Source organism: Oryctolagus cuniculus, chromosome 2 (genome assembly GCF_964237555.1).
Source record: "Oryctolagus cuniculus chromosome 2, mOryCun1.1, whole genome shotgun sequence".
Lineage (NCBI taxonomy): Eukaryota > Metazoa > Chordata > Mammalia > Lagomorpha > Leporidae > Oryctolagus > Oryctolagus cuniculus.
This window is the reverse complement of record NC_091433.1, coordinates 99421059-99444025: the sequence shown is the minus strand read 5'-3', so window position 1 is coordinate 99444025 and position 22967 is coordinate 99421059. Positions and strand designations below refer to the sequence as shown.

At 57.4% G+C, this 22967-nt stretch overlaps 1 protein-coding gene across 1 annotated transcript in view; it reads left to right on the top strand.

Moving 5' to 3' along the window:
* Window positions 1-21266, top strand: part of SH3RF3 (SH3 domain containing ring finger 3) — a 334282-nt gene extending 313016 nt beyond the window's left edge. The window contains exons 9-10 of the mRNA XM_008252855.4: window positions 7811-8145; window positions 18382-21266. Of these exons, the coding sequence (XP_008251077.2) occupies window positions 7811-8145; window positions 18382-18550 (504 nt within the window). The 3' untranslated portion in view covers window positions 18551-21266. The remainder of the gene's footprint in view (window positions 1-7810; window positions 8146-18381) is intronic.
* Window positions 21267-22967: the final 1701 nt, after the last annotated feature.

Here is a 22967-nt window from a genome sequence, read left to right as displayed (position 1 = left end):
TGATCCCTTTTGGGCTACAAGTGTTGGCTGGTCGTGTCCTCACAGAGCTGGGCAGGGGTACTGGGGGCGTCCATGGCTGATGCCACACACTGGTGATGGGAAACTTGGCACACTCAGGAGCGGGATGCGTCCTGTCCCCCTGTGGCAACAACGCACAAGCTCCTGCAGTGGCCCTGGTGGGACTCTGGTCAGAGCAGCGCCAGGACGCACAGGCCACAGGCTCTGGAACCAGCCGCATTTACACAGTCCCAGGTTGTGGCTCCTTGGAGCTTCCTACTGGGTTCCCTGGCTGCACCACGTCACGGGCGCAGATGCTTCTCTGCCGTCAGGGGAAGCAGTGGGCAGCTCCAAAGTCTGTACACCTGGGGTAGAAAGCAAAGCAAGGCCAAGTCTCAGCGGGAGGTCAGCACCCTTCCGGAGCCAGCCCGGCCCGCCCACTTCTGAAGAGCAGCACCCCCGACCCCCAGATCCCAGAAGTTAAAACGGCACCTCTCACGGTTACCTGTAAATCTCCAAGAGCTTCCGGGTCACCAGTCTGCCAAGCAGACTCTCCGCCCCTCCTGCACCCCCTGACCCCCAGCGCAAGCCCACGCGGTGGCGGCCGGCCCCCTGCCTGCCTCGGGCTGTTCAGAGCAGGACCCCAAGTGTGAGAAAGCAGTGGGATGCTGAGAGGCAGCCGGGGCAGCAGCCCTGGCCGGGCCACTTCTGCGTCCCTACCGGCTTGTGCCGCGAAGCCTCTGGCAGGGAGGAAGGCCTTCTCGACCTTGGCTTACTGGGGCCTGCTGTGGTGTGAACGTTCCCTGCAAAAATTCATGTTGAAATCGCAGCCGTGGTGAGAGGCGGGGCCTTGAAGAGACAGGGCACGGGGGCTCTGCCGTTACGGTGAGGTGGGCTCCTGGCGGAAGGATGAGTTTTCTGAGTTCAGCCTGATTTGTCTCTGTCTCGTGCGTGCCTGTTGGGCCTTATGCCAGCTAAGGGCACAGCACGAGGGCCCTCACCGGATACCGGCACTGACTTCTCGAGCCTCCAGAACCGTGAGCCAGGTCAGCCGCTATTGTTTCTAAACCAGCTGGCCTGTGTTCAGTCACGCACGCGAGGACAGAGCCAGGCGGTTCTTGGTTGCGGAGGTCTGTCCTGTGCGTGACAGAATGTTGGGTGGTACCCCTGTTTCTACCCACTGGGTGCCAGTAGCACGCACCCCCGCTGGGACAGCTCTCTGCAGACACTGCCTGATGTTGCTGGTTGAGAGCTAGCGGCTGGCGTGTGAGTGTTGAGATTCAGGCTGGGTACTGATGCTCTTGAACAACTCATTACGCTGCAAATTGTCAGAGTACTCACCTTCGTTCTCCAAAGTCTCCTAGACCTGCCCCCCCCCAAAAAAAAACCCCCGGGGTAAAATTCAGTGTATCAGGACGCACCCCTGTGGCTTCCCTGGGACCCTTACCCAGTGCTGATGAGCGGCTGGAGGGCGATCTCACCCAAAGTGTTCTTATCAGAAAGACAGGCTTTTTAAAAACGTAGCCTCCTAGAACAGGGAAGGCTAAAGAAGGCCCTGCACGGAGAAGAAATTGTTCCGCTCCCACCCGGGAAGAAAGGGCACAGCGTGTGGGGGTGGCACCAGCCTCCCGTCACTCACGCCTCAGTCCTCCGGGGTGGGGAAGTCCAGGATCAAGCCCCCACCCCCCACCGCCCCCTGTGAGTGCTCACTTTGGGGTTTATGGAATATTGCCAGCAGGATTGTGGGGCCGAGGGAGGCCCTCGGGGAGGGGTGGCCTGAGTGTGCTGTGCCCTGCAGGGAGGGAAGACCCCCTGGAGGGACAAGAGCGCTGGCTTGGGGAAGCTTCTGGGAGCGATTTCAATGCTCTCTGTGGCCTGCGGGCCTGATAAGGTTTTGCACTCCGTCTCAGTGCCCCTGCTGGGTTTTCATCCCCTTGCTCTCTCTGTTCCTAGGAGGCTGTCTGTGATGCATGTACACCCCGTGGGTCAGGCTTCCTGCGCTGTCAGGAAAATGGGTCCTCTGTGTCCTGTCCCGCCTCACAGCCCAGAGGCCCATGGGTGCCAGGTGTCACCATGGTTTTGACAGCCATGCTGTTGGGGCTGATGGCTTAGGTTATCTCCATGTCTCCAGGGAATATAAGCTGCAGCTCTGTCCCTGGCACCTCTCCTGGCTGACATCTCCGCTGTTCCTCGGGTGCCTGGGGGGCCCTGAATCCACTGTGCCCCCCCACCGTGTCTATGAACTTTCCCAAGGAAGTCTGCTGGGCTGTGCTTTCCTTTCTCCACTCTTCAGTGACTTTTGATGAAATGAATTGTGTCCCTGTAATGGTTAACGTTGCTTCTGGTAAATCCAGTTCTGTCCCCTTTGGCTCCTTGTAATTCCAGAGACAATTGTCCATAACTTACGACTGACCTTTCACTGGCAATGGATCTTCATCGAAGCCCACGTTTCTTCTTCCTTTTGCCAAGTTTTTAGACTAATGATCTGTAAAACAATTTAGGCCCCCAGGGGACCCTCTGTCTCAATCATAGCAAAAGAATCGTTACGTTACCATCTGTACGTCTCACAGTGTCCCTGCGGCCCACAGTGAAAACGAGCACCTTCAACGCCCTCTTATAAATGTTAGGTTTCCAGCTACTGGTTCTTTCCCAGGGCGGTGTATATAAGCACACAGGTGCACACACTGTTTTCTCCATATAGCTGCGTTCTCACCTCTGTCACATGCTCGTGTGTGGATACAAGGGCACTTCAGAATGCCCATGGAAATGCAATGAAAATTTGTTTTGGTGCAATTTGGTGAAATTCATGCATAATCTTTTTCAGCATACTCATTTTTCGAGAACTTTTGGAAGTCCTGTCTGCCCAGCTCTGATGCTGAGAGCGGGGACTCCTGGCCAGGTTTCCTGCCCGCAGTCCCCCCACCCCCAGGCCCTGCCGCTTGAGCTCCTGTGCACCCATTGTCACCTGGCGTCTCACTGCGCACCTGGGCAAGAAGGAGCCTCACCTGGCACCTGGCCGGCAGCTCAGACTCACGGAGTCAGAACGAGCGCTCCAGGCAGCAGCCAGCACTGTAGGGCTCTGCTTTAAAAGCCACTCTCGTGCCCACGGCGTGGCCCCTTGGTGGGCGCCTGCAGCCCTGGGTGTCGCCATTGAAGGACTGGGGAGCCCCTGTTGGCTACGTGTCTCCCCAGGCGAGGCTGTCAATCTCATTTGGTTCATGCTGGAAAGGAACTAGGTCCCCGGTATTTTGCAAAGTAATTTGTATTTAAGATGAGCAGTGAAAATAGTAGCACAGTCACTGAATTCTGTGGGATGCATTCACAGTTTCAAAGGGGCTCTTAGATTTGCCATCTCAGCATCCCCACGAGGCAGCCGGCGTCCTCCCCATGTGCGGAAGGTGAAACAAGGGTGGGCTGGGGTCTGGCTCCAGTGCTGCAGGTGCACAGCTGTCCGTGTGACAGAATGGGAGGCTGAGAGCCAGGTGGCCTCCTGGGCATGGGCATGGTGGGCGAAGGCCTCCCAGCTGGCAACAACCATGCCACCTGTGTTGGGAGATGACCAGCGCACCTTCCGGGCAGGACCTGGCTCACAGAGCAGGCCAGACTGTCTGGTTCCCATGGAGGCTGCATGGACCGGACTGCAGCCATCCAGAGGGGCCGCTGGGTTAAAAGTGACCCCCACCCCGCGGTGTGGGGAGTGCCAGCTGTGGATGGAGATGCAGGGTGCTGCTGGGGAAGCTTGTTAAGGCCGGGCACAGTGGCCGGGCTGCCAAGTTCTCCTCTTCCCTCCGAGCCATTGAAGGTCACTAACTTAGACCTGGTCTTGGGAGAAAGCCAGCAAATCCGTCTTCGATCCGTTGACCTCTGGGTTATGGGCCAGCACACTTCCGCTGCGCCACTCTGCTGGTTGCAAATCCACCTTAAAACACACTCGGTCAAAGGAAGTTGCACCCTGTAAGATCTCTTGCCTTCCCGTGGAACTGCTCCCAGATCCATCTGTAAGCCCGTACTGGCCACGGCCAAAGGGGCCCCTGGCGAGTCCTCACCTGCATCATTCCAGGCCACTGCTCGGGAATGCTGGGAACGTCCGCCTTCGTATTCCAGGAATTCCACAAGCATGATGGTTGCTAGTCTGTGGAATTCCACAGCAATTTGTAATAGCTGGATTCTTGAGGCATTAGCACAATTCCATCCTGGAGGCTTTTGGAGAAGGTTTTTCCGGCCATGCTATTATTTGTCCAGGTCAAATTAAGAAAGAAATGACCAATCCTGTTTAGTCCTGGAGAACTGAGACAGGAAGATGCCCCACCATGTTTATCAGCCGCTCACCTTTCCAAAACCTGGAGCTGAGGCTGGGCGTCCCTGCACGTGTTCTGAGGCCGGCAGTGGGATGGCAGGGCCCGGCACCTCCTGTCTCAGCCCGACAGGCCATCAGAGCATCGCGACCTGTGGTGCCCTGCAGTGAGCGTTTGCTCAAGGGCACACAGCCCCCTGCCCGCTGCCCAGAGTTCTCTGAGGAGCAGGTGCTGAGTGCCTGCCGGGCCCGGAGCACCACACCCAGCCCTGGGATGCCCTGGTGAGCAGCAGTGCCAGAGCGCTGCCTTCCGGCGCTCATATTCCAGGCAGGACTCAAGGGGGTGGGGCAGCCTGGTCCCTGTGCAGAGGGAGACACGGGTCGGGGCAGGAGGCTGGACTGCGGGACACTGCCCCTGCCAGGCCTTCCCTGCCTCCCTGGGCGTGGAGGAGAGTCAGTGTCCTCGGACCCTGCCACGGGCTCAGGGTATCTGCCCAGGCAGGCCCCGGCTCCCCCCGGCCCTGGTCTTCTTCCCTATGCACCAGGGGTTTCCAGCCTCAGTGTTGGTGGCTTGTGGAGCGAGACGACCCTTAGCCCTGGGGACGCTGCCCATGCATTGGGCATTGGAGGATGTTTAGCTACATCTCCAGCCTCTGCCCACAGCGGCTAGTGACACTCCCTTGAGTTGGGACAATGCAGAATGTCTCCCGATGTTGCCCCCATCCCATCGAGACGCCCTGCTGCGGGGCGGGCCTCCTGGGGAAGCCATTCCACATCTCTCAGGTCCTGCAACTCTTTCCTTCCCGGCCTGTGCAGGAGCCGGCCATGGGAGCCACTGTATCCCCTTGTCCAGGGCCACCTGCCCTGCCTGTGTCACCAGCCTGGCCGCCACACCTCACCCCAGGTAGCCCACTCACTCCCAGCATCCTGCCCCGTTTCTTCTTCTCCTTTCTAGCTTCTATCCAAAGTGTGCGCCAGGGAACCCCTCCAGCTCCGCTACTATAAAGCATTCTAAAGAGCAGCCTTAGGAAAAGCCACACTGTAAGCCACCAGCCTATTGAGGGGTCCAACTGGCAGATGGCTCTAAGCTCCCTTCCCATTTTCTGTGCAATCTCCGGGACCTAGGATGGTGCACGAGACATTCAGGAACAGGTTCCTACAGGGGATTGGAGCTGAGACAGGCTGGGGGCTGCAGGCCCAGCCCCCCACGCCAGCAGGGTCACTGGCAGACAGGATGGAAGCAGGTGTTCTGAATGCCATCTGTGACGAACTCCCACCTGGTGGGTGGGGGGAGCAGCAGCTGGCCCAGGGCTTTCCTTAAGACATTCCTGTCCCCAAGCAGCTGGTGTCTCTGGAGACCACCACGACTGAGCCAAGCTAGCAGCTGCTGGAATGTGGCTCCTCCTGATGACAGTCTACTCCCATGAGATCCCTGGGGGGAGGCAAGAGATGAGCAGGGGCCTGCACACCTGGGGTGCTGTGGATGGGAGAGCCTGCTCACTGTGCAGGGAGCCACCCTGACAGCGAACACCCCCACAGCCCTGAGTTGCATGTCAGCGAAGCTGCAAGCGCTCACAGGATCCCACTGCAGTTACTGGCCAAGTAGAATCAGGAAGCAGAACACCTCAAAACTTAAAGTGACTTAATGTTGCACATACACAAGTGTGCACTTTGAACTACTGACGTCCTGTGGGATGGATCCGTAATCCTCCCCTGGGCCTGGCGAAAGAGGAGGCACCACCTAGCACAGCCAGCCTGTTTGGTTTCTTGTTCCTTCCTGAAGCCGAGCCTGGCTCTCCATTCTGCAGGGAGCAGGTTCATGGGTCGTGTGGGCCTCAAGGCCCAAGGGGGTAGCGAGACACTCCTTGGCCAGCAAGCACAGTCCCTCTGGCCACGGGACTGGACCGTGGGTGGCGTCAGGGCCCCCTGAGTGTGTGTTCATGCTGAGACTTGGTCAGTGTAGGTGGCTTAGTGTAAGGTGCTGCGTATCCCTGTGTTTGCGCATTTTCAGGAGGTTTCAACACCAGTAACTCCCTCAGACGCATTTTGACCATCCAGAAAGGGGAAAGAGGACGTCCTCCATCTGTCCCCCTTAGGGTCTATGGACAGGTCTAAGGTCAGAGGAGACCCTTCCGTGGCTGTCCTTGATCCAGTGGCTTCAGTGTCAGACCTCCGCCCACTGCCACCAGAGTCTCTTAACTTCCACTGGACATGAGAAAACCATGAAAATGTCCAAATTCCAAGGCCAGCACATTGTTAAAAGACTCCGCCTCCCCCATCCCTGGTCTCTGTCTTTGTCTCTCACACACACATGCACACAATACGTGCACACATGTGCACACAGACATAGCACACCTGCATGTACACAAATATATGCACATGTGCACATGCATGCACGCACATGCATACAGGCATACACATGCAGACACACATGTGCACATGTGTGTGCAGGCACACACAGACACAGCACACATACATGTGCACAGATACACATGTCCACACTCACATGTAGTCGTACATGCACATGTACACAGACACACATACATGTCCACATGCATGCATGTGTGGGCGCCCACACACACCCCTTAGCCTCAGGGAATTCGGTGCTTTTTCTCTCACCCGTGCCATTTTCTTAGCCTGTCGGGGGGTGGTGGTGCAGGCCACTGCTGGAGGGGCTGAGCAAGACCCCCGCTAGTCATGGGGATGCCCAGAGCACAGCACAGAGAGGAGCAGTGCTCCTGGGGGCTGGACTTGGGGCCGAAGATCCCCGCCTGGGTCTCACCGTCCAGCCTGACTCACTGCGCAGACTCCACAGCGCGTGAGGCCTGACTGGAGAGGTACCTTTGGAGCCGGAGGAGCCTGGGACATTCCGTGAGGCCCCTGGGGCTGGAGTTCCCCGGAGACAGATGGTCACGGGGTGGAGTGGACTTTGTGGGATCTAGGAAGGGGGACTGTGCTGGGAAGGGGTCTGGACTCTGCCCGGGGAGGGTGATGAAGCCAGACCAGGGCCTCCTGGTTGGCTCAGTGGTTCTGCACCTGAGGACCTGTGGCCCGAGTGCCCTCCCACCCAAACCACCTGCGGAGGAAGAGTTTTTACTGGGGTATTTGCCAATGAGGGATTCAGGCGGAGTATGCCCAGGGATGGGGCACTCCGCGTTCCTTCTGCTGTTGATATGCCTTCTGCTAAGGGACAAGCCACCCCCCAGGAGTGTCTGCGAGCCTCACAGAAGCACACACGTGCATGCATGCACACACATGCACACACCTGTCCAAACACACAAACGCACGCCTCGGCACTTCCTGGGTGGCACAAGTCATTTTGTACAGAAAACGCTGCCCGAGGTTTCCAGATGACTGTCCCGGCTTTCGCTGCAACCACCCCGGGATGAGGCAGCTTATCTCAGGAGGCCCTTTGCCAGGCGACCTTGAACGTTTCCAGGTGGGACGAGCCCTCCTGGCTCCCATGCACAGCAAGGGCTGGCGAGTGTTGACCGGGGCTCTCCGCCTGTGTCTCTCCAGAAAGAGAAGAAGAGCGGGCTGTTGAAGCTGCTGGCCGGGGCGTCCACCAAGAAGAAGCCGCGCTCCCCGCCGTCCGTCTCTCCAACCCACGACTCCCACGTGGCCGTGGATGCCGTGCTGCAGGGCGCGGTGGGACCAGAAGTGTCCTCGCTGTCCGTCCACGGCAGGGCTGGCTCTTGCCCCATAGAGAGCGAGATGCGAGGGGCCATGGGGCTGGAGCCGTTGCACAGAAAGGCTGGATCCTTGGATCTCAACTTCTCCTCGTCCCCTTCCCGGCAGGCATCTCTGTCCATGGTTGCCATCCGGCCGGAGCCCAAGCCATTGCCCAGCGAGAGGTAAGGCGGGGCGTGGGCTTGCGGCCCTGTGGCTGCGCTTTGGGGCCCCTGACCTCTCAGCCGGCTTCAGGGAGCAGAGACGGTGGGGCTCCCCAAGGACGGGGTCTACCAGATGCCAGATATTCTCTGGGTTAGACAGAAGCCCTCGGTCCAGAGCTTGGTGGTGAGCATCAGAGACTGAGTCTGGGAGCCGGGGCCGTTGCACACATCTTGATACATGGGCTTCTTGCATGTGGGCCTGCAAGGGTTGGATGAGGAAATCGGTCAGAATTGACGTGGCTCTGAGAGCAACTGGTGAGAGGCCTGCTCGGAGGGTACTGTGTGCCGTGGGCACCCCCCCCCCCAGTGCTAGGGGGCACTAGAGCAGCCCTTCTTGGGCTCTCGCATTATGCACCATTATCGGCTGCTCCTGTGTGCAGGGGGTGCGTGAGGTTGAACCACACAACATTGCTTTCAACCATTTTTGACCCAAACCAGCAGTTTGATATACAGTTCAGCCGAGAGAGGTCCAGGTCTGGTAGCTGCGTCCAGCTGGGGCGGCATGGCTGCAGGTGCCCCAGGGTCAGAGTCACTCAAGGGTCAGAGGTGCTTGGCTTCTTGCAGGAGCCACCTATCTGAGAGCCTTGCAGCCTCCAAGGCCCCCCGACGCAGGCTGGGAGGATTGCAGAGATGCCGTGGTTGGGGAATGAGGGTAGCGGGAAGACCCCATCCTTGTCAACCCCCGGGGCCACACTCCTGGTGCAAGGCAAGGCTCCATCCGGGGGGGTTGGGGGATAAGGCAAGGCTCCATCCAGGTGGGGTTGGCACTTGCTTTCTGCCAAGGGCCAGGTACAAATCCTAAAGCCGGTGCAGGCTGTGCATTCCGTGGTAACCGGAGACTGGGCATCCACACATGGCCTGGATATTCTACTTATGGAGATTGAAGTTTAGGTTTCCTACGACTTTATTACATTGTGAAATCTCCCCCCTGGTTTTGTTTTCAGCCGTATCAAAATGTGGAAGCCTTGTTAGCTCTCAGATTGCACCAGTAGCCACAGCTACCCTTGGCCACCCGCGTCTGGAGGAGGCTTTGGGGTGAACCCACAGGGGCTGGGAGGTCCAGGGTTGCCAGAAATCCACCTGCACGGAGTCTTGCAGACACAGCTTGGGCCTGCAGCCACCAGGTAGAGGGAAAGCTGGCACTTACCCCTGCTGTTTGGATGACGTAGCTGACGTCTAGGGGGAGTATGCGGGGCTGACTGCCAACAGCTGATACGGATGCCAGCGCCAGCGCCCAGAGCCCCGGCTCGCTCTCTGAGGCCTCTTCCCGAGGGCCTTACGTGTCTTGCACCAGTGACTGCCCCTGAGAGCTGTCAGCATCCCCATCTTACCCGTGAGGAAGCAGGTCCCATAAAAGGCTTGAGATCCCGCAGCGAGTTGCCAACCACGCCAGAGATTCAGCCAAGGGCTTTTGGATCCTAAGCATGGGTTCTGAGTAGCTTCACTGTGTCAGGTGTGAGGTCAGCAGCCCTCAGGGTGTTCATAAGGCCCACAAAGGGAGCCATGGTATCTGTGGCTTGAGAATAGTGTGACACACGACACAGCCCTGCCAGGTGCAGCATCTGCTTCTGCACCCTACACACACACACACACACACACGATACAGAAGGAGCCCCAGGTTGACACAGGGCTGCTGTGAACTAACTAGAAGTCTGCAGGCCGACTCTGTGACTTGGGGTGGGAAACCACTGCACCTCGCACTGGGGGCCCAGGGGCAGGAAGGTTGCCCCTCATTGGAAGATCCTCCCCTGGCGGTGGGAGGGGAGAATGTGTGTGTAGGAGTGTGAGTATATGTGTGTTTGCGTGAGTGTATGTGATATGCATGTGTGCTTGCATAGTGTGTGTGTTTCTGTATGCATGTTTATATGTATGTATGGTTTACATGTGTAATGTGTGTGTGATGTGCATGTGTGCTTGCATAGTGTGTACAAGTGTGTGTCGTTCTGTGTGCATTACTTTGGTGTGTGCATGGGCATCTGTGTTGTGTTTGGTGTGCATATGTGTATTTGAGTGTTTATATATATGTATGTGGTGCACGTGTGTTTTGTGTGGTGCGCATGCATGCTTGCATAGTGTGTACAAGTGTGTGGTATGGTATGCAGTGTGCGTAACTGGTGTGTGCACAGTGTGCATGGTCATCTGTATGTTGTGTTTATGTGGATGTGTGTGTGTTTCTGTATGCATGTTTGTATGTATGTGTGGTTTGCATGTGTTGTGTGTGGTGTGCATGTGTGCTTGCATAATGTGTACAAGTGTGTATCATTCTGTGTGCATGACTTTGGTATGTGCACAGGGTGCATGGGCATCTGTATGTTGTTTATGTGCATGTGTGTGTATGTTTCTGTATGTGTGTTTATATGTATGTGTGGTGCACATGTGTTGTCTGGTGTGTATGTGTGCTTGCATAGTGTGTACAAGTGTGTGGTGTGCAGTGTGCATGACTTTGGTGTGTGCACAGTGTGTATGGGCATCTCTATGTTGTGTTTGGTGCACGTATGTGTGTGTTTCTGTATGCATGTTTATATGTATGTGTGGTTTGCATGTGTAATGTGTGTGTGGTGTGCCTGTGTGTTTGCATAGTGTGTACAAGTGTGTGTCATGCAGTGTGCATGACTTTGGTGCGTGCATGGGCATCTGTATGTTGTGTTTGGTGTGCATCTGTGTGAGTGTATATGTGGCACACATGTGTTGTGTATGTGGTGTGCATGTGTGTGTGTGGGCATCTGTGTGTTCTGGGTGTGCATGTGTTTCTGTATGCATGTTTATATGTATTGTGGTGTGCATGTGTGTGTGTGTTTCTGTATGTGTGGTGTGCATGTGTAATGTGTGTATGTGTGGTCTGTGAGATATGCAGGGTCCCGGACAGGAGCACGTGGACAACAGTGCAGCGCCACCTGGAGTTTGGAGGGTGCAGCAGCAGGTGCCGCCCCTGGAAGGGCTGTGACACGTTCATTCCCTACCCTCCCCTGCCACAGGAAGCAGGCTCCCTCAGACCCCTCCACTGAGTCTTCAAAGACAGAACTCCCAGACTCCTCAATGAAAGGTCTTGAAAGGCGCTGCTCTCAGAAGTGACCGGAGTCTGACTGACGACTTCAGAGAATCGCTCCCAGTCTCTGAATACGCCGTCCGATCAGGAGCTGTTGTACCCAGAGACTCCCAGCGCCCTCCACACCCCCACGCTCTGTGGAGCTCACTGAAGGGAAGCATTTTCAAACACAGCCTGAACCCAAACTGCTAGCCAGGCCCAGAGACTCTGCCTGCCTGCATCGGGGAAGCCACAGGCCGCTGGTGTCCCGGGAGCCCGGACGGGTTGGACTGGGACGTGCTCTCCCTCAGCCGGAGACGGCTCCAGAAAGGGAGAGGGCCCTGGCGCTGTGCGCCCTTGAATGAATGGTTCTTCGCAGCTCACTTTGCAGAAGGAACAGCTGGGGTGTGGCCGCGCTGTATTCCAGGGGTGAGAGTCCCTGCCCACGTGCCAGACACTCAAGAAGGAGGGCCTGGGGTGTTCGGACCCCCTTGTGGTTGCAACAGTGGGGATGCTAGCAGGCAGGGGGCCCCACCCCACACTCCAGAGCTGGAGCCACTGGCTCCAGCTGCCATAGGGTTGCTGCCCGGGGTCTCCCAGGCCATTCCCACGCACAGACCCTCTGGGGACCCATGCTGAGGACCTGGGGACACAGGGAGAGCAGCTCTCTGTGCCACTGAAGGGAATGCGCTCGGGGTGGAGGTGCTGCAGAGGGCGCTCCGAGGGAGCTGCTCAGGGGAGCTCACCACCGACCCCCAACCCCTGCCAGTGTGCCCTGCCAGCCGGCCAGCCGCACTTCCTTCTCACGGAATCCTGCATTCTCTGTTGACACGACAGCGTGCTGGAGGCTGAGTCATTAATAAAGAGAAGAGGTTTACTTAGCTCATAGTCCTGGAGGCTCAGGAACGTGGTGCTGGCATCTGCTTGGCTCTAGTGTGGTCCCATAGGTGCATGACAACATGATGATGGCACCATGGTGGGAAGGCTTGCAAGAGGGGAGATCCTGGGCGGGACAGGAAGCCAGAGGGGTTTAAGGGCAGCCAAGTCTGCTCTTTATCTAACTCGCCCTTGTGGGAACTAAACCAGTTTTCAAGGGAAATATATTGATCCTCTTCCAAGGACGGCACCCCAATGACCTAATCCCCTTCCACTAGACCCATCTGTGCAAGGGCTCACAGCCTCCAGCATCACCACGCTGGGGACAAGCTTCCAGCACATGAACCTTTAGGGGACACACTCACGACATCTCCAACCATGGCAGCCCGAAGGAACCAGGCCCACAGCATAATGGGCAAACCAGAGGGCCAGTTACCAGTCCCTTCCGAGGGCACTCAACTCTGGGCCTTGCATATACACTCTTGTCCCTGTAACGGTAAACACAAGGAGCCAAATTTCTGGAAGCTGCTTAGGGAACTTGAAACAGAGTGCAGATATGAAATGCAGATGTCATGTGGATCAAACTAAAACATCTGCTGGCCCCGTCTCCCCAGGGGCTTCCCCCAGCCCTGCAGGATGCCCACCTGCTGGCTCCCTTGTACCTCCATGGTATTGCAGAGTGGCTGGTTAGTACATGACTGCACCTGCCACCCATAAGCCATTTCACCCTAAACCCAGTTCTTCATCTCTTGAGCCCTAGCGCCCTCATATGTTAAATGAGGATGATAATACCTAGGAATAATATTTGGAAAGCAGTTAGAGTAATACTTACAAGTTACAGGTGTACAATAAACAATATATACTACGACCTACATTATAAGAGCAAGATGATAATGATGGGGATGACGCTCCAGTGACTGGTCTAGTCTTTCCCCCTCGAGGAATCCAAGCTCATCCTTAGCAATCTTGGTTTTAAAGATTTATTGACTTATTTGAAAGTTCATCTGTTGGGTTCAGTCCCCAGTTGGTTTCAATGGCCATTTGGGCCATCCTCCACTGCTTTCCCAGGCCCATCAGCACAGAACTGGATGGGAAGTGCGCAGCTGGGTCTTGAACTGGCACTCGTACAGGAGTCCAGCAGCATTGCAGGTGGTTGTTTAACCCACTGCACCACAATACTGGCCCCATCATCTCTAGCTCTTGCTGGCTCTTAAGTTGTTGGGCTGTATTAGGGCTTGGAAGTTTGTTTCAATCCATTGGGTGTTATGGTAGGTGCAATAATGGTGCCTAAAGATTTCTATGCCCTAATCCCTGAGAACTGTGACCAAAACAGAATCGAGGTGACAGGTGGACTCAAGCTTGCTGGCCAGCTGACCCTGACAGACGGAGATGGTCCTGGGGCACCCGGGAGGGCCCAGTGCAGACAGGAGGCTCCTAGTACTAGTAGTAGAAGAGGAGACTGGAGTCTTGTGACGTGGAAGGGACTTGACCTGCCCTTGTTGTCTTCAAGGGTAGAAGAAAGGGCTCCGGAGAGGGAAGGTGAGCAGCCTGTAGAAGCTGGAAAAGGCTGGGGAGGCAGGTGGATTCCGCCCAGGACCTCCAGACAGAACCAGACACTTCGATTTTAGCAAATAAAACTCTGTTGCATGGCTGCCAGACATGGGCGGTGAGACGCGTGCACGCGTGTGTGTGTGTGTGTGTGTGTGTGTGATGTCACTGTATGTGGTCATTTGTCAGAACAGTCAGTAGGAAGCTAACGCACAGTCCTGGCTTGGGATGGTTCTACCTAGATCGTTTGACTTTGCGTTCATTCATGGTTTTCACTTTCAGTTCCCTGTTCTATGAATTACATCAGTTACTCAGCACTGTGTAAAATGCGCTCACTAGATGATTCCGCCCAGCTGGGGGCTACAGCAAGTGTTCTGAGCACATTGAAGGTGGGCCAGGCTGGGGGTATTAAGTGCATTTTGACTTAAAATATTTACCCGCCGCCTGCAGTGCCAGCATCTCATGTGGGTGCTGGTTCAAGTCCCGGCTGCTCTGTTGAAGTAGATTCGTTCTGCAAGGAGGAGCGTGGTGGGGGCAAGAGGCGCGGAGTCAACACACAGACCCCAGGAGACGGGGGAAAGCAGGCGAGAGGCCAGCAGCCTGCAGACTCATTTATTTCAGTTGGTACAACAGCTTATATAGCCAAGACAGCCAATGTGGTCAAGGGGTGTTCGGTGCCCTAACCAATCACAGCCTGTTGCCAGGCAGTATCTGAAGCCATCCAATCACAGCCTGTTGCCAGGCAGGCTCCGTTGCCAGTTGGGTTTCAAAGCCATTCCTGAGTAACTGATGCTCGCTTGCCAGCAGCCATCTTGTCAGGGCCTTCTCATTCCACCACACTGCTCCTCTTCTGATCCAGCTCTCTGCTGTGGCCCGGGAAAACAGTGGAAGATGGCCCAAGTCCTTGGGCCTTGCACCTGCGTAGAGTCCTGGAAGAAGCTGCTGGCTCCTGGCTTCAGATCGGCGCAGCTCCAGCCATTGCGGCCATGGATTTGCAAGCCTTGTAGATGTCTGAATAATTGTGTGGTTGACATAACTTTAACCATACTCAGAGGGGCAGGGCCACACTCTGAATAAACCAGCGAATGGAAGATCTCTCTCTCTCTCTCTGCCTCTGCCTACCACTTTGCCTTTCAAAGAAATAAATAGATGTATTTTATTTATTTGAAAGGCAGAGTGACAGAAAGGAAAGGAGAGACAGAGAGAGATCGATCCATCCACCGGTTCACTCCCCAGATGGCCATGATAGCTGGGACTCCATCCTGGTCTCCCATGTCGGTAGCAGGGGCCCAAGCACTTGAGCTGTCCTCCACTGCCTTCCCAAGTATCAGCCAAGCAGCAGCTGTACATGAGTTCCTGTGGCTGGGAGGCCTGGGGGAGATGTATTCTTGTCATAACCGAGTTCCTAACAGAACACTACATTCCACCCAGCCAGGAACGCGCTGCCCTCAGCTTCGCAGAAGGCTGCCGCGGTGTGGGGGTGGGGGCCTCCTTGTGGTGCCTGTTACCAGGGAGCAGGGCAGGTGACGGCAGACCCGCGAGGGCACCCCAGACTCTGCCATATGCAGCAGCAATAGTGCGCCCTGATTCTGACCATGTGGACTTGCGAGCCTGGTCGATGTCTGAAGAGCCGTGTGGTTGACAGAACTTTAGCTGTGCTCAGAGGGGTGGGCCGCTCTCTGATTTACGACACCACGATTATGACTCGGGCGTAGCTGCTGTTGTCAGCTGTAACTGGGAGTCGATTACTTCCATGAGCAGGAAGAATAGCTCATAGTCTTGGAATGATTTGGACAGCGACACTGAGCACTGTCTCCTGTAAACTCAGCCCGTATCCATCTGAGCACATTAAATCACTGACTTGCTCAGAAGCAGCAGATCGCCTCTCCCTAACGGTCTGAAAGCGCCTTGCTTCACGTCTGGGCAGTGAGGCCACAGCCAGGCTTTCTTTCAGAGTAGGAGCATCATCCCGCCCTTCACCTTGCCTTCCCTGGGGGAAGCGAGAGAAGGAGCGGGTGCTGGCGGAGGACGTGCAGGATGGCAGAAAGCCACAGGCAGGACGGCCCTCGGTGCTGCACACACACACAGCCTCGGCGCTGGACAGGTGGGCATGGGGCCGCTCGCTTGCTCGCCGTCGGATTTCACAGGCCGCTGGCTGCATCCCAGCAGCCATCTGTCCTCCTTCAAGGAGGGGCCGGTAGCGGTCCTTACAGAGACACTAGGCTGGGAGGAGGCCAGGGGCGTCCTCCTCCTGCTTCTCCTCCCCACCCCTGGGAGCCAGCATCTGGCTCGCTGTAGACAGCCACGGGAGTGGAGCCAGCCCTTCCACACCTGCAGACATTCCAAGGCACTTACACTGGCTGGTCCTCCGGGCTGGGACTCGGGGGCCTGGCTGGCCCAGCCCTCAGGGATAGGAGCCCCAACACACCCAGCAAGTCAGCCTCAGAAGGCCCCTTCTCCCTGCTTCGGGCTCTGGCCCTCCCAAAGCAAGCTGGGCTGGGAGCTCCCCAGAGGCATGGCCTCGGTCTCTGCTCTCCGTATATCATCCCCAGCCCCGCATTTGGTCCCAGGACAGATGGACTGAGTAAGGACAAAGTGTCCGCCCACGAGGACTTGCCCCTCAGCACCCTGGCTCTCAGACATCGAGCGTGTGTGGCTCTTTTGGAAAATCCGCATTCCTGGCCCATTCCCCGAGTCGTACCAGGGAGGTCCTAGAAGGACCCAGGATCTGTGCCGGGCGGCCCCGAGTCCATGGGCCACACTTGGAGAGATGCTGACTCAGGGTCTCTCACGCTGTGCACTGTCCTGGCTCCTCAAAGACCAGAATGTTCCTGCTCGGAGGCTCGGGTGCCGAGTCGCTGGAGGACAGCTCAGGGAGAGCCAGGTGCCGGGGACACCTGTTGGAGGAGGGCCCCTAACGGGAGCTGATCGTGTGCTGCTGCTAACAGGGTCAGGGGTGGGAAGCAGGCGCCGGGGAGCAGGTGTCACAGCTGCTGGCCGCCCAAGGAAGACGAGAGACAGAGGAATTGCCTGCCTTCCCCCTACGCAGGAGATGGGCCGGGACCCAGACCCCGGGCACCACCAGGACAGGAGGAGATCACAGGGCCGGCTTCACAGAATCCAGACGCCGGAGGCAGGTCCCACAGCCTGCTGGGCAGACCCCTGTGCGGCCCACGGTGCGCTCAACTGTTGTCCCCTGGCACTGCCACTGCGAGCGAGGAGCAAGATGAGCCGTGGGCCTCTGTGAATGAGAGAGCAGGCAGGTGGGAGGATCCGAGCAGAGGGCAGGTCCTGGGGTGAGCACAGCTGATTTGGGCCCGTTCCTCATCCCCTGAGTTCATGGGGCGGATGTGGAGTGGCAGCGTGTGTGTGTGTGTGTGTGCATGTGCGTGCGCGCATGTGTGCACACTGCAAGCAGAAGTGTATCTGGGCTAGTGAGTGGTCGCGACAGATTTCAATCAGCAATATACAGTCCCTCAGTATCCACCCCCACAGACACCAAAACCCACGGGTGCTCGAACCCCGGACATAAACCCTGCAGTATGTGCATAGAACGTCCTCACAGCCTCCAGCTTAGCTTGCTTGACACGCGATGCGCCGCGAATGCTATGCCAATGGCTGTTTGCCGATTGCTTAGGGAATAACTACAAGGACAGGAGTCTGCATGGTCCGTGCAGGTGCCATCACTCTTGAGCAGTTTTGATCCATGGTTGGTGGAATCGGAGAACGGGGTGAGGAGAGCTTATCGCACCTGGGTCGGGGGAGCCCAGCATGAGCTGAATTCAACTGCGGTGCCTACGCCAGGGAGCAGGTGTTCTCACGGGCGGGAGCTCAGGACAGCAGAGAGCTGGAAGACCACAGACGGTGGGGAGGATGTGTCACCCCCGTCACACCCATCTGCACCTGCTACTGACACCCACAGAAGCCGGGAGACAGGGCCCTGGCCTCGGGTGTCGCCTCACTGAACCGGAAGCCTTTGGGCAGCCGGGAAGTTCCCCAGGCCGCCATCCTCCTAGAGACGGGACTTGGAGCGGTGTCAGGCTTTGTCCACGTCTTTATGGCCAAGGCGGGGCTGATGGAGAAGCAGGCTCAGGAGAGCCTGACTAGAACTGTGTCCCGTCGGGCGCTCACTGAGCGCCTGTGTCAGCCCTGAGGCTCTGGGCTCCGGGCCAGCTGCCGCGGGTCGGCCCCTGGCCTCCATCCCCAGAGTGTCTGCCTCAGTCCAGAGAACGGCTGTGGCTGCTCTGAGCTCCAGTTGGTAAGTGACCACCCGGGCAGAAGCCACATCCGGGAAAGGCCTCCTCTCTGGCATCTTAGGATTGTTGGAACACTTTTTTTTTTTAATGACTTTTTGTCCATACCAGGTGGGGCCCAGCCTCCCCAAGAGGTGGCAGTGTAGGAGACAGCCCCGCTTCTCAGAGGAACTGTCCCTCTGGAGGGGAAGGCAGGAGCCCAGCCTGGGACAAAGCCAGGAACGCCCCATGCCCTGAGCTCAGCCCCTGGACCAAAGCGGCTTCCGGCTGGAGGCGGGTCGGGGCGAGGCAGGGTGCAGTGCAGAGGCTGTGCCCGGGCTCTGTGTCTGGAAGCACACCGGGGAAATGGCTTTTTAATGTCCTTCAATAAAACATGAAACCGTTCCAGACATTTACACCTGGGGGCGAGACTGGGCAGGACGAGGAGGGCGCCACCGTGTGGCAGGGAGCCTGCAGGCCGAGCTCACCCGGCCCCTTGCCGTCTGCTTCCCCCAGGTACCGCGTCGTGGTCTCCTACCCGCCCCAGAGCGAGGCGGAGATCGAGCTGAAGGAAGGCGACGTCGTGTTCGTGCACAAGAAGCGTGAGGACGGCTGGTACAAGGGCACGCTGCAGCGCAACGGCCGCACCGGCCTCTTCCCGGGCAGCTTCGTGGAGAGTTTCTGAGGACTGGGGCCCTGCACCCCGCTCACACCAAGCGGCGGCACGAGGTCCCTCCTGAGGCACCTGGCGGGGGCCACCCTGGACTGGGGCAGGGTTGGGGGTGTGGAGGTCGCGCCTTGGCCCAGACGCCTGGCTGAGGGTGGGCCTGGGTGCTTAGGTGCTGTGTGAGTCCTGGGAGCACGCAGGCTCCTGCACGGGCAGGGAGCTGCAGCCGCCTTGGGCACTCGCAAGCTGGCTGGGGCCAAGGGCCTTAGGGAACATCTCTTCGGGCTGTCCTGGGCCGCGCGGTGGGGGTCCAGCATCCCAGGCAGTCTCTATATACCTCAGGCACCTGCCACGGCCCAGGCGGGCCTCACCTGGGGAGGGCCCCCCAAGCGCTTTGGCGCGAGGCCGCTGCGGGTGGCCAGAGCGCAGTCCCACATGGCTTTGTCTCCTGCCAGGATTCTAAGCAACACTTTTGTTTTTGCCACCACTGTCCCTTGCTTCTTTCTTACAACATCTTTTTAACATAAAGCTGTTAGACTTTATATATTTCTAATAGGTCAGACATTGCCTATTTTCATACATCTGGTGCTGCCTTTTTTGTAAAACGAGTAATGACTTGGTTGAGCTTGAAAGAAACATGTCTGAGGCGACATCAAAGGGGCAGGGATTTTATATTTACCATATGAATTCTGGAGCCCACTGGGAAGCCCAGTGCTGGGAGCTGGCCTTGGCTGGGCTCCGCGGGGCGGGAGCCGGCCCGTGTGGGTGGTTGAGAACCCATTCTTTTAAGCCCTTACCAAAACCCTGCAGTCTGTCTAGACAGTGGTGATTATTATTCAAGAACTGGAAACCTGTCAAGGGAAGGCCACTCTAATTGCCCTAGTGTGTGGCAGTAAAAAGGACACGCAGTCGGCCCCAGCCTGGGGAGGCAGTCTTCCTGTCGCTGCCTCAGAGAGCATGATTGCAATTACAGTCGCTCTCAAAACGGGAGTCCCGGTTACCAACATGTGCGGTTTTTACCGCACTTCCGATCCCCACCTTGCAAAGGTTTCCCTCTTCTTTTTCAAAAATGCCCGGCTGCTCCCTCTCGGGTAGCACTAAGCCGTCCTGTGCTGGAGAGCAGAGTGGGATGCAGGCTCTAGGCGCAGAGTCCGGGGCCTGCGCAGGGAGCGGAGTGAGGAGGAGAGGCTTGGATCTACGGCTCTCCCCGAAGCGGGGCTGAAGGATTCGTGTTCGTTAGCACGCGGGCTCTCTACCCGCAGAAAACAGACAGCGGAGCCCTGTCTTGAGTCAGATTTGTTCTTGGGACCCACAGCTAAAGGATACATTTTGCTCATCTCAAAGGCACAGCCCCTCTCTCTACATGTGTTTTTACAGAAACCACCCAAACGTTAAATGGCCTGAACAAATTAGCCCCTGACAGAAGAGGATCCGCCGGTTTTCAGGGCTGCGGTCACGTGCACAGGGAGCACGCGCTCTCGAGGGGCGTGGAGCCTTTGGAACCGGCTTGGTGGTTCTCAGCTCCTGTCTGGGCATGTGGCCGGCTGGCTGTTCCTTCCAGGTGGCCCCTGCTGGGGGCTCCCACCTGGACAAAGGCTCTTTTCCTCCCTGCAGATGAGAACAGGTGCAGTCAACCCGAGGCGTCTGTGCTGAGCAGAGAAGAAACACTTGTGGCTTAAGCAGAGCAGCCCTGTGTGCTGGCTCGGTGACAACCAGGAGATGTCACCATCATTGCCAGATCGGTCGCCCACCAAGCACAAAAGTCCCATGCGTTTTTAAAATTCCTGTTGTCAGCCAGCAGGTGCATAGACGCCCTGAGTGAAACACAGCAAGACCAGAACCTACTCAGGTCTCAAGATTATAAAAAGTCTTTATGGTTTTCAAGAGAGCAGTTGCCAAGCCCCAGGGGGACTGGCTCAGGCCTCCTCTCTCTTCCCAGGCTCAGCCCAGGTGGGGTGCTCAGAGCAGGACTGTGTTCAGCACCCTGGGATGGGGCAGCTGCCGTCCTCCTGGCCCAGCGCCCCGGCCCATGGTGGAAGTGGGGCTGGTATCAAGGTGCCTTTGGGAGACATCAGCTGGCCTTTCTCGTGGCAAGGTCAAGGGTGAGCATGGGCACTGCTTCAGAAAGGAGGAGGACGCCGGGGGCCCCGCCAGCACCAGGGCTTGCTCTCTGGCCAGGCCGGAGCGTCGACAGGCTGACGGAGAGCAGGGGAGCGTGCACCTGGAGGTGCATGGGTGGAATCTTTGGGCTAAGGTCAAGGCCCTGAGCCATCAGGACAGTGCAGCCCCACAGACGGGAGAGAACCAGCCCTTTCCCTCAGGCCTCGAAGGGCACACAGGTTTGGGCTGCCCACATGACACCAGCTCCTTGTTGGAACCTGGCCCTGCACGTGCACGGCTTAGCTAGCAGGGCATTTCGCAGGCACGGAGATGGGTGGGGGCAGGGAGTCCACAGCCATGATGGGAGGGTTGGCTTACGCCCGGGAGACAGCCAGGCCTACCGAGGGCCTCTGGATGGCGGGCAGCGGGCACAGAGGCGACGCGGGGCCGGCGCTCCGAACCAAGCCCAGCTGAGTGACTGGGAAACCCCTCGTACTTTGCACAGTTCACACACTCACCCCGATGTTTCTGTTATACACAAATGTCAGCGTGTGGTTTTAGAAGAATTGACAGTGATGACAAACCCTGATGCCTGTGTTTCTGAGTCTTTCAATAAAATTGAACATGGAGCGGCCTCGTGTCTGGACTGGGGGGCTGTGGCTGTGAGGGCTGAGCAGAAGGGGGCCACCCCTGAGGAGGAGCAGAGCTGGGGGCCTGCTGCCCACACACCCGTGAGCTCACGCACCTGCGACCTGGGTGTTCCCACCTGGGGACAGCAGATCTGTGGGTCTCAGGGTGGGGAGCTGAGGCCAGCAGCAATGCCAGATGCCACACTGACACCAGACATCCACCAGCTGTGGGCAATAGGAATCAAGCCTCCGGGCAAGGGGCTGGCCATGCAGGGAGGGTCCCAATCCCCTCCCGGGGCTTGTTGGCCTGGAAGGGCAGGCGGAGCTTCTGCACATGGGTTACCTCCCTTCCTTGGGGTCGTTCTGCCTGGTGGCGCTGCCCTGCCTCTGTGGCTTTAGCTCCGCGGTGCAGGGTGCAGGTGCACGGACTCCCTCCCATGGAGGCCCTCCAGAACGCCGAGTTACACCAGCCGGCAGCTGGCAGACAGCCAGCCCGACAGCCTGAAGCACATCAGAGGCAGTGTTTCCTAAAATAGGCCGTTTTGCCCGTGAAAATTAACTGAGCTTGTGGGAGATTAAACCGCAGTGGCTGGAAAGGAGAGGAGAGTGAGGGCCGGTTCTGACCCAGGGAGGCCGCCCTGTGCTCACTTTATCCCCTGCCCCCAACGAGGCCACGTGGAAGACGTGTGGGTCTCTGTTGGAGGGGCCCCCAGGGTTAGAAGGGGCTAAGGGGACTCCCCCAGGCCACTCAGATCGGGGGCTTTCCACAGCTCTCAGGTCTGGCTGTCCAGCCCTAAAACCCATGTGCTAAGCCCATGCCCGACTACAGAAATATTATTCCAAGCAGAGAGTGTGGGAATAGGAAGTCACAGGAGCCCACCACTGTAGGAAAGACACCTGGAAGGCCTGCAGTGTGTCCGACAGACAGGGGTCCAACCATGGAGGTGATGCAACAGCCCCTCTAGGCCTGGTGCCGTTTTACATCCAAGTCACACCCAGTCTCCGTTCTGAATCCATGCTTGCTAAGCACACGGGCTTCAAGCACCCTAGCCCCTGACCCACAAAATAGCCACAGAGGCCATCCAGCTTTGTGCTTTGTGGGGCTCTGTCCTCACCTCCCCTGGCCCTGCCTGGGGGAGCAAGGCCCAGCTGAGCAGCCTGTGGCGACAGTGGCTAAGGCAGTCCTGCCCACAGGCAAGTGGTAGGGGTGGGGGATGGCTCCATGCTGGTGGTTCCAAACACGTGGACTTTGCTGCACCCTTGCAAATGATGACCACCAACGTGTGTCCTAAGCACTCATTAAACACCCACTCCATGCTCCACATACATCTCACTTTGATCCTCACATCAGCCTTATGAAGCAGGAACTAGGATCATACCCATTTCATAGATGGGAAGACTGAGGCAAGAGCCATTAACCAGCTTTCCTCAGGAGGCAATAGAGGTGGAACAGCTGGGATTTGAACCCAGGAAGTCCAGCTTTAAGAGTATAGTCCTGGGACTGGCATTGCGGTGCAGTGGGTTAAGCCACCACCCGTGACACACCAGCATCCTATACTGAAGTATCGGTTCAAGTCCTAGCTGCTCAACTTTCAATTCCTACTCCTTGCTGATGCACCTGGGAATGCAGCAGAAGCTAGCCCTAGTGCTTGGGCCTCTGCCACCCTTGTGGAAGACCCACATGCAGTTCTGGGCTCCTGGCTTTG